The sequence below is a fragment of the Amphiprion ocellaris genome, chromosome 7, assembly GCF_022539595.1.
Source record: "Amphiprion ocellaris isolate individual 3 ecotype Okinawa chromosome 7, ASM2253959v1, whole genome shotgun sequence".
Classification (NCBI taxonomy): domain Eukaryota; kingdom Metazoa; phylum Chordata; class Actinopteri; family Pomacentridae; genus Amphiprion; species Amphiprion ocellaris.
In genome coordinates this window covers 13,641,582-13,656,031 of record NC_072772.1, presented here as the reverse complement: position 1 = coordinate 13,656,031, position 14,450 = coordinate 13,641,582, and the positions used below count along the sequence as shown (strand labels likewise).

The window sequence follows — 14,450 nt, the reverse complement described above, 5'->3', positions numbered from 1 at the left end:
AATTGTGTGGGAGAGATTGTGTGGAATCCGGATATATCAGAACAACGATTAAGGGATGCTTTAATAATAATTGCAAAAACTATGTGCCTGAAGGGAATAACTGATTGTCTGAAATGTTCACAAACAGAAGCCTGCTGCAGAGGTGCATTATCAGGAGAGAGAAAGCATAGCCTGGTCTTTTGCTCCTCTTTTTACCACAACTTTTGAATCATTGCAATTAAAGCTGTTTCATTATGTTACAAGTGCAATGTATTGTCAGCCTTATGTTAGACATAACGCAGACATTAGCTGGAATTTCAAAACCAGGTTACATCTTTGGTTTACAGAGAAAGTTCTGCCGTTTATTTTGATACTTACACTGTGAAACCAGGGATTTTGTGACTTATTCAAACTCATTTTAGTTCAGGGGCCACTTTCAGGACAGTTTGATCTCAAGTGGGCCAGACCAGTAAAATCCTAACATAATAGCCTATAAATAAACAATTCCAAATTTTTTCCCCTTTTGTTTTAATACAAAAATGTTCTCATCTTTTCACAAAAGATTATGAACAACTTGAAATTTCTTAAGAGAAATAAATTCAATTTCAACAACATTTTGCTTCAGTTTATCATTTACACATTACAACTTACAGATCACAGTGGATCTCAAAGGCACAAAACATTTAGTTTTGTTATCTGGAGCTGAATGATAAAGTATTTAAGTATTTGTTTATGATCAAAATGACAAAAGTCAGATAAAAAAAGAAAAACAACAAAAACAAGACAGAATATTACAAAAATGAAACACAAAAAGACAGAGAGAAACAAAATGACAAAAAATTAGATAAATGACGCAAAACAAAAGAGACAAAATTTGACAAAAAGGTTACAAAGTGACAAAAAAATGGACGAATGACAAACGAGATAAAAAATGACAAAAGCAAGAAGCAAAAAAATAGACAAACACAAGGGAGACAAAAAAAATCCCAAAAATGCTCAAAACAAAGCAAAAAACAAAATGACAAAAATAAGACAAAAAAACACAAGCAAGACAAATAGGAAACAAAACGACAAAAACATGAGAAACGGCAAAAGTCAGACAAAGAAAGACAAAAAAACAAACACAAGACAAAATATTACAAAAACGAGATATAAAACGACAAAAGAACAATCTAGTATTTTACTTTATGATCAAAAAAACTTGTCTGGGTCTAGGAATTATTTTGAATTAATAGTTTTACAAATTTACAATTTTCAGTTAATGTCGTGTCTGTAACTTTTACACTTTACAAAGTCGTCCTGTGGGCCAGATTGGGCCGCATGTTTGACACCCCTAAAGTAGCTGGAGGGTGAAAGTGAGTGAAAGCAATAGTAGAGTTATTACTTTGCAGAAGTTTCGTCTTTCTTCGTAACTACTTCTGTATGCAGTTCAAGCCAGAATGGATGTGAATTTGGGTGCAAAATGAGCCAGTCGGGTTCTAAAGATTAAAGCAAAAAATCTAAAGTTATAAGTGGTGTACAACCTTGAACACACAGGGCAGCAACCTGCATGCTGTATAATTACCTTCCTAACTTGTTGGTTTCCTTTTTAAGGCTCTAGTTTGTCAGGGGATCACAAATAGCACAAAAAAAGGCATCACTGGCCATCCTATTGCAATGTCATGTGTAAATGATAGCCAGGCTGAAATTTGAAATACCAGAGAAAAAAGATCTAATTAAGAGGGAAATAAAAGTATGGCTTTATGACAGAATTAACTGATTCTTTAATATTTAGTTAGATTTATGTAATAGTGCACCTCAGAATATTACAATTACAGGAAGTTGTTATGTTTCTGCCCAGCTGTAGATGTGTCTATAAGAGCCGCTAACCTGCCTGGAAAGCATGTTAGAAAAAAACAAAAAAGCATTATGTGTGATTGAAAGAAGCTTTAAACGGGGCTCATGCAGCAACTGACCCTATTTAACAGTGCGATTTATTTATTTTTCTTCAAACAGTCACCGTTGAGCTACATTATTCACCAACAGCAATTAATGGGATTCAGAGCGGTCGGAACGGCGTGGTGCGGGAGGCTAATTTTTCACTGCCTGTAAAATCCAGCTTCTACCTTTCCGCTCATTTAATAAAGAGAGAAAGTGAAGGAAACCACATCGCCTGCAGTACACACAAACACAAAAGTGCTCCTTTGTTGTCTGACCTTGAAAATTAATTTGAAGCCTGTAAAAACTGCTTTCCCAGCGTGTCTGAAGCGCGTCTCTTAATACAGAAAGACATGGAGGGAGGGTGGGAGGGAGGAAGCTGTGGGAGTGGGCGAGGAGGGAGTAACGCTGCTATTGACTCTCGCCCACTCTACATCCCCCAGCACACAGCAAGAGCACAGTCTTTAGAGACAACCTCTCACAAGCTCAAGGACAGCAGCAAACAGATGTATTCATATTCACTGGAACTCATCTCGGCCAGAAGTACATGCAGCTGTGATGCAGCAACGGAGGCTGTTTACCTGATATCAGCGGTGGCAGGGAGGCTGCAGGATGGAAGTGTTTATTGCAAAGATAACGGCACGAGTTTGAATGTTTATCAGGTGGATACAATTGGATCAAGCTTTTTTCCGCTTTCCTGCATCCTACGTTTGGTTACCTGGAGACACAAAATGAAAACTTGTACTGTAGACATTCAGAGGCTGCAGACAGTCACTGCTGATGTTCAATGTTGTGACTGAGAATGTAGAAAAACAGGCAGAAGTATTCAGCTGTTTTTCTTAATATCCCAGTGCAACAACGCTATATTACCGGTAAATGTCCTACATTGAAAAAGTAAAAACAACAAAAATATACCTAAATTATCCAAAATAAAAGGTATTCTTTATGCAGAATGTCCTCTTTCCCAGCACTATATTGTTACATGTACTATAATATGAGACTGTTATTATTTAGATGCTATAGCTGGATGAAATGCAGCAAATATTCCTACTTTAGAGTACTTTTGGAAATAGCAGCGAGCACCTTTGTTTATCTAAACTGCAGAGGCAACAGGGTCCTCATTTGAAACAGGCTTATACAAGAGAGGCTTATTTTTGGTGTGTCAAAAGCATATTTAATCCTATTTTAGTCAAAAGTCCCCTCATTTCCTCATCTGCTCCTGCTTTAATTTGCTGTTTTGCTTTTAATGCAGCTTGCTCAAACTGGCCTCTATATTTGCCTGGGTTTGATTCTTTTTATAAATCCAGAATAATGCCGGTTTCCACGGCGCTAATTCCAGCGGTACGACATCATGAGCACGTCTGCCGCAATGAGCATCTCTTTTCTAATAGGAAAAAGGTTTTAAATTACTCATTTCTTGCCACTTCCATTTAGCTGGTGTTTTCCAGGGACTGTGAAGCTACTATCACTGAAGCTCAACACTTTCTGCACAGAAAATGCAAAGAAATGTTTTTCACATTAAAGGTTTTGCAGCCATTCGAAGGGTGCAATCCCTGACATTCTGTGCAGGCATTGAAGTGCTGCATTTTATTGGCAGTGAATTATCACTGCTTGAAAAAGAGTCAAGGCAGAGCAACTGTGAATGAGTTTAACTGACTTGAAAATAGAAACAAATAGCAAAAGATTGGTGAACATTACATGAGCCACCTGAACACGTTTTTCACTGATGTCCTTTTTAGCAGCTTTAGCAACCTTCATTTTTTGTTTCTGGTTAGACCCGCAACGATTAATCGAATAGTTGTCAACCATTACATTAATCCCCAGCTATTTTGATAATCAATCAATCAGTTTGAGCAACTGTTTTAAAGGAAAATAAGTCAAAATTCTCTGATTCCAGCTTTTTCTGGTTTCTATATAACAAGTGATTCAAAATCTTTGTTTTGTGGACAAAAGAATCCATTTGGGGATGTCATCTTAAGCATTTTTCAACATTTTCTGACATTTTATAGACCAAACTACGAATTAATTAATTGGGAAGATAAACGAAAAATGAATCAATAGTGATGTTATTTGGTATTTGCTGGCCTAATGGCCATGGTCCAAGCTGTCACACACTGACATTATTTGAATTCTGCTGTTCAACTTTGCATTGTACACTGCCCGGCCAATAAAAAAGGTGCACACTCTAAAATTTCACTGGACCGCCTTTAGCTTTGAGTACGCCACTCATTCGCTGTGGCATCGTTTCGATCAGCTTCTGCAGTGTCACAGAATTTATTTCTGTCCAGAGATTCATTCATTTTTCACCAAGATTTTATACTGATGATGGGAGAATCGGACCGCTGCACAAAGTCTTCTCCAGAACATCCCAAAGATTTTCAGTGGGGCTGAGGTCTGGACTCTGTGGAGGTCAATGCATGTGTGAAAATGATGTCTCATGCTCCCTGAACCACTCATTCACAATGTGAGCCCCATGAATCCTGGCATCGTCATCTTGGAACATGCCCATGCCATCAGGGAAGAAAAACTCCACTGATGGAAAGACCTAGTCTTTCAGTATATTCAGCTGACCTCATTCTTTGGGAACATAACGTTGCTGAACCTGACCAACCACAGATCATAACTCTAACCCCCACAGGCTTGTAGGAACTAGCCATGATGAGTGCATCACTTCATCCACCTCTCTTCTTACCCTGAAGCGCCCATCACTTTGGAACAGGGTAAATCTGGACTCAGACCACAATAGTTCCTCTAAGATGATGGTTCACCACTATCCTTCAGGTTCTAATAATGCGTTGGATGGTTCTTAACCTGATTTTAGTAGTTTCAAACATCTCCTTAGTTGTTTTCTTTGCTTGATGCAGGCCAATAATTTGACCCTTCTGAGACAGATTAACATCCTTTCCATGACCACAGGATATGTCTTCCAACATGGTTGTTTAAGAAATGAGAAGCTCCTCAATGCATCAGCTCGGGTTAAATAAGTTGTTGTCAGTTGAAACATATTCATCACTGCAGTAATTATCCAACGGAAGGCTCTTACCTATTTGCTTAGTTAAATCCAAGTGACGACTTTTTTTTGGACAGGCAGTGTATTTTGTAAGCTGATTAAATTCAAATACAGACAGATAAGGTGCAATATTTCCCTTTGTACTTTGGGGTTTAATTTCACTACATTTGAAATACTCAAATACTGTACTTGGTTGCTTTCCACCACTACTAAAACCTCTCAGTGTTCTTTCGTGACATTGGTTGAAGCGTTTGGAGTCCAGATGTCGTGTGTTTGTGCCATATGCTCCATTTCTTCACTGACCTCATGAGTCCAAGTACAACACAGACTGTCCCCGTCACTGTAACAGCTGTTACTACAGCTTTAGATCATACAGTACGAACAAACCACACCGACGACAACGTTAAAGAGCAGAGGACATGTTAATCCTTTGGTGAGATATTGTCAGACAGGGAGAACCGTGATTACCTGCTTATTCACATGGGACTGAAAACATGAAAACTGCTCAGTTTCTGAATGTAATTGTTAAACTTGCAAAGGAATGTTCAAGAATGATGTAGAAGCTGCTTCACCAACAGCACCTCCCCCCTCGTTTCAAACAGGCACAGGCGTAATTTCAAATGGGCTCACCTTAGAGATCAAAGTCATCCTTTTATAATTAGCTTGTGACAAGCTCTCAAAGTGAAGATGACCCATTTTTGGCACACTTTCTTAATTAGCTTTACTAAATTAGAGCCATAATGAATTCATCTTATTCCGTCAGATATTGTTAGTAAATGCACAACATATTGCTGTTTCAGAAGCATTTGGTGCTAGAAAGAGCTGAAACCGCATATTTCCTCTGCAGGTCTTTGAACAGCCCACGTCTCTTCGCTTTCTTTATTCAAACCTTCCACCATGTCCTAGCAGGTTATTCACGCACTTCCATCCCACAGCAGAATAAAAGTTGAAACAGAGTAAAAAAACAAACACACACTGCCAATCAATACAAAACCCATCCTTTATGTGTATTTCTGTATCGATCGCTCTGGTCGCTCTCACGCTTTGCTGCCCGTCTGGCGTTTCAAGGCCTCAGAGGTCAAGGATATATCCCTGACTTTCACACATTGTCTTTCAGCTATAGACACACAGATACTGAGACACACATTCCTGCGTAATGAAGTACACACATAGGCTCTGTTTAATTGCGAAATACACATAGGTTTGCACATTGACATGCTCAGTCATTTGTCTTTTAAAACACGCAAAGCCCTTTTAAGTCCAGATCCTTCTCCAGATGAAGGTCAAACGTGCAAAAATGACCAGAAATTGAGTTGTAGAGAATAAAAAACAAAACAATGTGTGTTTTTGTGCGAAATTTAAAGAGGTTATAGTAAAGACATGACTATTGAAGTGCCAAAAGCTGTCAAAATGTCCTGGTCCCTTTGCTCCACTCAGTGAATACATTAACAACCCTGCATACAGTCATCTAAAGCATTAAAGTAAGAGGTCAGTCCATCAGTGATGTATGAGATGCATGCTTTGTCCTTTGTGTGTGGAGGTTTGTTTGCAGAGAGGAAAACTTTGAAGGAACAGAGGTCATGTCTTTGTATGACAGAATCCACTTATGTAATTGTTTGCTTTCATTTCCATTTATGTGCACGAGATAAACATGCTGATGCCCGGAGCACCTGTGATTTCTTACAGTTAATGTGGGAACATTAATCTCAGGTAATCTATGAGCTCGTTAGCACTGGAGATAGTTTGGTAACGTGACCAAAATAACAGATTGCAGTATTATTTGTGGTGGATCCCTGAGTCTAAAGACAAAGCATAATATTTTAGAGGATTTCCTTTTTCTTTCTTTTTGCAGGTTTACAGTAAGCTGTAACAGAAGCTGGCAGGTGTTTCCATGTCAACCCCAGCATTCAGTCCCTATTTCTGCCAACTATAATTACATTACAATCTGCCAAAACAATTGCTTTCTAAAAAAATGACCGAGCTAAAAAAAAACAACCTTGATTTACTTTTTCCTTATTTGTAGAATGTGAAATAAGTTTTTTTATTCTCTCATCCAATTCAGTTTTTTGAGCATCCACAAATATAGTGCCAACTTTGGGTCTCCGGAGTTGTTGAGGTAAATTTGCACCTTAAAGTGTAAATGTGCAGCACACAGGAAGTTTTTACGTAGTTCACCATTTTGAACTTAAATAGATAAAAGCATACTGTGTAAAACACTTTACTTTCCACATTTTGTCTCAAGGTCTATAAGTTTTTCTTTTATGTACCTCATCCCCGCTTTCACAAATCCCTCTCATGGCTCAACTGGTTCTAAGCAGGAAAATCAATAAGACGTTCCAGCTTTCACTGCGTATCAGAGCAGCTTTTAAAAGGCATTTTGAAAGAGAGCCAACCAAGGATGGTCTTATCATGACACTTATGAATCCATTCCATCTAAACTATAGATAAAGTTGGCAACGGGCAGTGATGTCATATGAAAAAAAGTAAATCCCCTGAATCTAACACCAAATAGCATACGAGTTTCCTTGTCAGCAGCTACCACACACAACACCATAAAAATATTTTTGTTCTTGCTGAAAGCGCAGTCAAGATGATCCAGAATAGCACTCTGACAGCCGATATTACACACCCATTAGGTGAAGACAGGGACGCTGAAAGTGCTGCCGGATGTAATAGGCTTGATAATCCGTTGTGTGTGTGTGTGTGTGTGTGTGTGTGTGTGTGTGTGTGTGTGTGTGTGGAGGAGATGAATCCTCAAGCTGAGGGGAATGATCTGTCATTGTCACATCCAGCCACTGCCTCCTGTCTCACCAAAACTGATGAAAATCTGCCCTCAAAGCCTTCATCAAGATCATGACGTGGCTCTTTTAGATTGATGCATTTGAGTCCCCACAAATATTAAACTCAAGTGAATTACTTTGCAGTGGTTACAAAAACATGTGCAGCACATGCATAATTGAGATTTAAAATGCTGACATAGTGACATAACTAATGCAGCGTCAAAGTGACGGGTTTTCACTGGCAATTGGTTTTATTGTCTATGTTATTTTAGAACTTAGAGTAAATTACTACTAAAATAATGTAGAAAACTATGAAAATGTTTAAAATAATGTGCCAAAGTAGCTGCATGGAGCTCAACATGGATCCAAATGCAGATTGATGAGGAAGACAGTGTCAGTTCAGTGACTTTAATATAGCAAGAACAGTGACTGAGGCTTTCAGACAGCCAGGTCAAAATAGTGGATGATCAACAGACTGGAAGGGGACACAGAGAAATGGGCTGGTAAATATACAGGCAGAGCTAATGGGAAAAGGTGTGAAAGAGGGAGCCAGGTGACGGGGAAAGTACGAACGATAGGTCACGTGGAAGACTTCAACTGCTCAAGAGTCAGAAATCCTGACATAATGTTTGTAAAACTTTGAAAAAAAGAGACTTTCATTATTGCTGTTAATCTTGATAGTAAAATATAAGCTAGCCAGACACAGATATGGCACAGCGTTAGTTCAGGCAGCTCAGGTGTTGAAACCAGGCTTGCATTAACCAGCGATCATCACCTGTTTCATTCACGCTCAACAATCACTGGTTCACTCACAGCTGTGTGGCTGTCGGCTGGCATGGCATTGCACTTCTTCTGACAAAATGGGTTTTTAGCGTTGTTGTGCCATAATGTACTAAACCCAGTGATGAAACACACGCCACCACTACAGCCTCTTTATGTTCTATGTTTTTCTTAAAGGTGATATAAATAAGATTTATGTTCATTCATGATTATTCCAAGGAAAAGAATCTTTTGCTTGGATTCTGTGTTTGTGGAACCTTTTTCCATCAAATCTAGTTTGTACTACATATTGCTCAGCAGTGTTCAACAAAGATAAAGAGATTTTACTTTATTCTCTTGATAAGACGTGAGGTATTGACGTTACAATAATACTGTTCCTGGGTCTAAGCCTCTGCTCAATCACTGGCTCTTGACTTTTCAACATGCTGGCAGTGCTGTGTCCCTCGCTGAATAGATCTTAGTCCAGAAAACTTATTCAGCGTATGCATTTCAAGGGTGTAGATTTTTTTTCCCATCCAGGCTGCCATGAGGTGAAACTTGTCTCTGCTGATTTGGGAACTCACCAGAGGTGGGTAGACTAGCCAAAAATTGTACTCAAGTAAGAGTAACGTTACTTCAAAATAATATCACTCAAGTGGAAGTAAAAAGTAGTCGTCCAAAATATCACTCAAGTAAGAGTAAAAAAGTATTTGGTGAAAAGACTACTCAAGTACTGAGTAACTGATTGTAATGTCAGGTTTATTTATATTTTAGAAATGATGTGATCAGACAGACAAAAATTTAAAATAATGTACAAATTCTGGTGTTTTCAAATAATAAAATAAAAAATAGCAAAAATAAACATCTTTACAAAATGACAAGGCACAAGACACACAAATTTCCAAATCTCAGTTTTTCACAACATAAAGCTTTTGAAACAAATACCTGTAGTAAGGTAACATTTGTATGCTTGAACAGTGCAAACTACTTCCGGTAACAAGATATACTGTATTTCACTTCCCTCCCAATGGCACAGGCTCAGTAGATAGAAAATAACATTACAACTCGGGCTGGACCCGACGTGATCACGTGATTATTGTTGCTTCGTCTGATTGGTGAAACACAGTCATGTGGTAGATCTACTGGGGGCAAAATAAAGCATATCTAATGTGGTAAATAAAAAAGTAAGGAGTCGAGTGTTTCCCAGTGTAACGGAATAAGAGTACCGTTTCTTCTTCACAAATCTACTCAAGTAAAAGTAAAAAGCATGACACAGTGAAACTACTCTCAGAAGTATTTTTTTTTCTTCGAAAAGTTACTCAAGTAAATGTAACGGAGTATTTGTAACTCGTTACTACCCACCTCTGGAACTCACAGGTGTTGCCCTTCACCGATTGACCCTCAGCATGCACTGAAACTGAAAACTATTTAACCCCTTTAACACTACTTTGCCAGTCCTGTGGTTTTATCAACCCATACATGCTTCTATAACTGGGCCAGTGGAGTGCTGATTGCTATATGCAAACTTGTGTAGCTTCACTACCCCTCCACAACCTGGCTGGTGCATACTTTTTACCTCAGCCAGAACATATTACACCCTGTGTTTTGTCTCTCTTGTGCCTCAATAAGAGAAATTTTCACAGGTTCTGTCTGCTTTTCTGAAGGAACATTCGGACCTGTAGACGACTATTAAATCACACATGGACACTTTATAATCCATAAAAAGGGTGCAAATTGATCAGAACTTTAATTAAAGCACAGTGATCCCTTAACTGTACAACCCATTCCATTTGTTATTTTTGCCCAATTCCTTGAAGCAAGTGTCTGACTGAAATAAAGAAAACTTTTTTTAAATTACTTTCCTGACACGTTCTCAGTCACAATATTCCCTCCAGCGCTTGAAGGCAGCACCACATCACATCCTTCCTCTGCCTTCACTATGACAATCTAAACATCTTTCAGACATCGCCCGCTTGTCGTACAAAGATTATGAACATGTCTGGTGTCGACACGGCACAGGGCACAACTCAATAGCCAGAGCTGCAGGGATGAAAACAGCAGGCATTAGAGCGTTGGAAAATTCAATATCAATTAACGCGGGATACAAAGCTCGGCTTGACACAGCAGTTAGTGTTTCCTCCTTGAACAGCGAGGGAGAGGTACTCAAGCTCAGCCCCGAGGGAACCTGAGGATTAGCTGCACAGTCAATACACGAGTCGCCTCTCTGCTTTCCTGCTTGTCTGTCGTGTGTTTCCCTACAGTAAGCTCTGCTGATCAAACTCAAGCAGATCAATCCTTTGCAGGAACGTTCTAAGGCAGAGAAATGAAATGACCCCATGCAGAGAATCATTAGTTACCCTAACAAGTTCAAAGGTTAAAAAGAAAAACAGCTGATGATTGGGTTTCAGTTGACATTGCGAATAATTGTTCTGTGTGAATGTAGATTGGTTAAAGAGTAATACAGTTATCCCATTTATTGCAAAAGCAGTGGTGGGATCACAGATTTCAGGGGGCAGAGGGACATGTTATTCTTGGTGGCATAAGCTGCTGCTGACAGACGTTAGAGCCGCACAGAAACCTGCTTGGGTAAATGTCAGCTTGTCATGGCCTCTCAAAGTCCTGAGTATCCCTTCTGCAATACCGCTGAAATCCCCATAATGCTCACCTCTCAGGCAAAAGAATAACAGCAGATGACACATTTTTAATCAATAAAACTCTGATTCTCGCAACACCATGACTGATTAGTGTGATTAGTCTAATCCTTTGCTCCTGAATTTGCTATTTTTTTCACATTTTGAACCTTTTGACAAATAGAAAAAACGTGTTACTACAACACTATGCAGGAATGTCTAGCATCTGTACAAATGCTTGCAGTCCCTATTGGAGAATTATTAAAGAGCACTTATATTAATCTTTTAAAATACATAAATTCTGCAACTGGATTTGTAAAGCTATGTAGGTCTATACAAGCTTTCACAGTTTGCATAGTTAAGCATACTTGAAAATTCAGTCCATATATGCATATTTAAAGAATGCAACAACTTCCATAAAAAATTCAGATTCGATAATCCATCATTTATTGCATAAAGATTACTAGTAACTGGGGTGCAGTGCAGAATGCTGCCTTATTGACCAGGAGACACAAAGCTGCTCAAACCAGCTTGAATCAGTATTTACTGGGATTACAGTCGTGTCCTCTTTTGTCAATGTTGGCTGAGCTTCAGAGAGGATTAAGAACTGGAGATCAGTTTATGCTTTGCCCTTTGACCTGAGAAACAACTGTCCAGACTCCCCCATAGGAACTCTGCTCAGCTGTTACAAGAGGAGATGAGGTTTATGAAGAGCGCTAGTGGACATTTTACAGTCTAACACTGTTTCTAAACTCACAAATCAGATGCAGGCAGTAAACTGTGACCACACTGAAACTAAGACAGAGATTAAAAAGTATCAGTAAATAAATGGAATTTCATAGTTTGATATGAAACAGTATTATAGACATTTGTCTGTTATTCTTTGTACATATATATTTTGAAAGTGTCTTTCCTTTAGTAAATGCCAGGTCTCCGTTTCTGTTATATAATTTATGATCCTTTTTATTGTTAAAATTTAAAAAAAAAAAAAAAAAAAAAAGGTTGTAAAAATACAGGATGCCTACATACATGTGCTTTGTGAGCTTGTATTTTCAGTGTGTTTTTATGTGTTGTATTTTTTATTTTTGGAGCCTGTCAAAGAAGAATTTCTGTCACCGTTTGGGACAGACAATAAAGTCTATCTATCTATCTATCTATCTATCTATCTATCTATCTATCTATCTATCTATCTATCTATCTATCTATCTATCTATCTATCTATCTATCTATCTATCTATCTATCTATCTATCTATCTATCTATCTATCTATCTATCTATCTATCTATCTATCTATCTATCTATCTATCTATCAAAATTCTGCATCTTCACCAATCGTTGATCCATGTAGAAGACATTGAAATACAGACGCTGTGATGTCTTTGTATTGTAGTCCAGGTCCTGTTCGGCTCAATCCCAAATCCCCCCCTCAGTGCTTCTCCTTCATCTTGCGCTATTTAAGGTAGAGATTTCTTTTGGGGATTGAGGGGCAGAGGTCATTTAGTCCTTCAAGTAGAGTGTGGAGGGCTGTTTAGATGGATAGATGATTACTACTTCTCAATTTCTAGCAGAAATGCAATATCCTATGGCAGCACCAGAAGACGTTATAAGGTGAAAACTCGCTACTTAACGAAACCTGAATAGAAATCTATGGGGGAACTACCGTCACAACAAATAGGGGGATTGTGTGACATGTGTCCTGCCTCTTTGATCAAAAATCCTGCTTAACTGAGAAAGATCCAGTCCTGCTTATGTTTGGTTATGGAAAGACTAAAACAATATGCCAGTCTTTATGGAAAGATTATTGCTCTTACTACAGTCACATGCACAAGCTCCAACAGCGATTGTCCTGTCTATTAATGACTGCTGTGCAAAGATTCGGCAGTCACTGCTCGGGAAAATGGTTTCATCAGTGTCAACTCACTGACTCGAGCACGTTCATCACAGTACCGCTGTTAGTAACCTTTTTCCTTTTCCTTCCAGATGTGTCCAAGACGGACGTCCCAGAGGACTTTGACATCGACATGGGAGCCCCAGAGACCGAAAAGGCAGCGGTCGCCATCCAGTCCCAGTTCAGGAAGTTCCAGAAGAAGAAGCGCGATGAGAAATCATAGTGAGCGCCATGTTGCTCTGCCACTGTGTGAAGGGACGGCAGACGGAAAGTGACGGCACAGTGACGATGGTGTGACATTTGCATGTAAACAAATTCATACCGGTTGGAACTCCAAGGGTTGTGATGGGATTTGGGAGGGGGGGAGTGAATGCAATAGCCTGTTAATCACATGACATGTCTGTGAATTTTCATTATTATAATTACAATCATTTATTATTTGACTGCTGTATCAATAAACAAGTAACGGGAAGAGTTCTGAAGATAGGGTTTCTGTCCTGCCATGTATGTTCCATAGATCATGAAGTCTAGCTGGTGTTTGTGTTAGAATATGTTTTTGTACTCATCCTCATAGTTAGACCTTCACCATCCCTTTCTGTACTGCTTAGGACGATGTTTCCCAAAAACTGTACTTTGTGAGTAGATGGAGCGAAAGCTGATGTTAGAGTAAAGGTTGTTTTCAGGAAACTTAACCTGGAGCTTTCCATCCTGACCAGAATATATCACCCAGAGGCATTTTTCTTACCTGCATGGTACTATCAAACTGTGTATCAATGTACATTGAATAAATAAAATCTCTGTGTGGAAACTGTGTGTACGGTGCATGTGAATACTAAAATCTGCCCAACACCTCAAGCTACATGTAGCTGCAGAATTGCTGCAGTAAGTATGCAGAGGGAATTATATTCTGATGACAAACTATATATAGAAACTCCACTGAATGAGCTTGGCTGGATCTATTCCCTTCTCAGCTTGATGACCTTCTCCATGTAGAGCCAGGCTAACTGAGAGACTGATTCCCACTGTGCTTTTCTCAGCTTCAGGCACTTTACAACAACCACCCAACAACACATACCTGATTAAAATATGGTGTCTTTTAGTTGAGGATTAAAGGGTGATATTTCATCATGAAGTGCAGAATAATTTGAAAACTATATTTCTGTCTTTATTGTGTTTCCAATAGAAGTTCGTGTGAAAAAAAGGCATTTGAAGGAACATTGGCATCTGATTAGTTGCCTGGTTGCTGCGCCACACTTTGTTTGACTTTCTTTCAGCTCTGTGTAAATGATTGGGTGGCCAAGATTTCAGCTGCAAGCAGCTGTCACAGACAAGCTTTCCTTCTGTTAAAGTCGATCATAGAACAGCACAAAGCTTCCATCGTTACACAGGACGGCTCAGGCACGTTATGTGGTCTCCCTCATTAGTCTGCAGGAGGAAACGTGAGCCAACACTGGCAAAAATACTGTGTGTTGAAGTCCAAAGTCCTG

At 39.0% G+C, this 14,450-nt stretch overlaps 1 protein-coding gene across 1 annotated transcript in view; it reads left to right on the top strand.

Annotated features, from left to right (window-relative positions):
- pcp4b (Purkinje cell protein 4b) overlaps nucleotides 1-13,771 on the top strand; it is a 44,821-nt gene extending 31,050 nt beyond the window's left edge. Inside the window, exon 3 of the mRNA XM_023299585.3 lies at nucleotides 13,056-13,771. Within this exon, the coding sequence (XP_023155353.1) occupies nucleotides 13,056-13,186 (131 nt within the window). The 3' untranslated portion in view covers nucleotides 13,187-13,771. The remainder of the gene's footprint in view (nucleotides 1-13,055) is intronic.
- The last annotated feature ends 679 nt before the right edge of the window (nucleotides 13,772-14,450 follow it).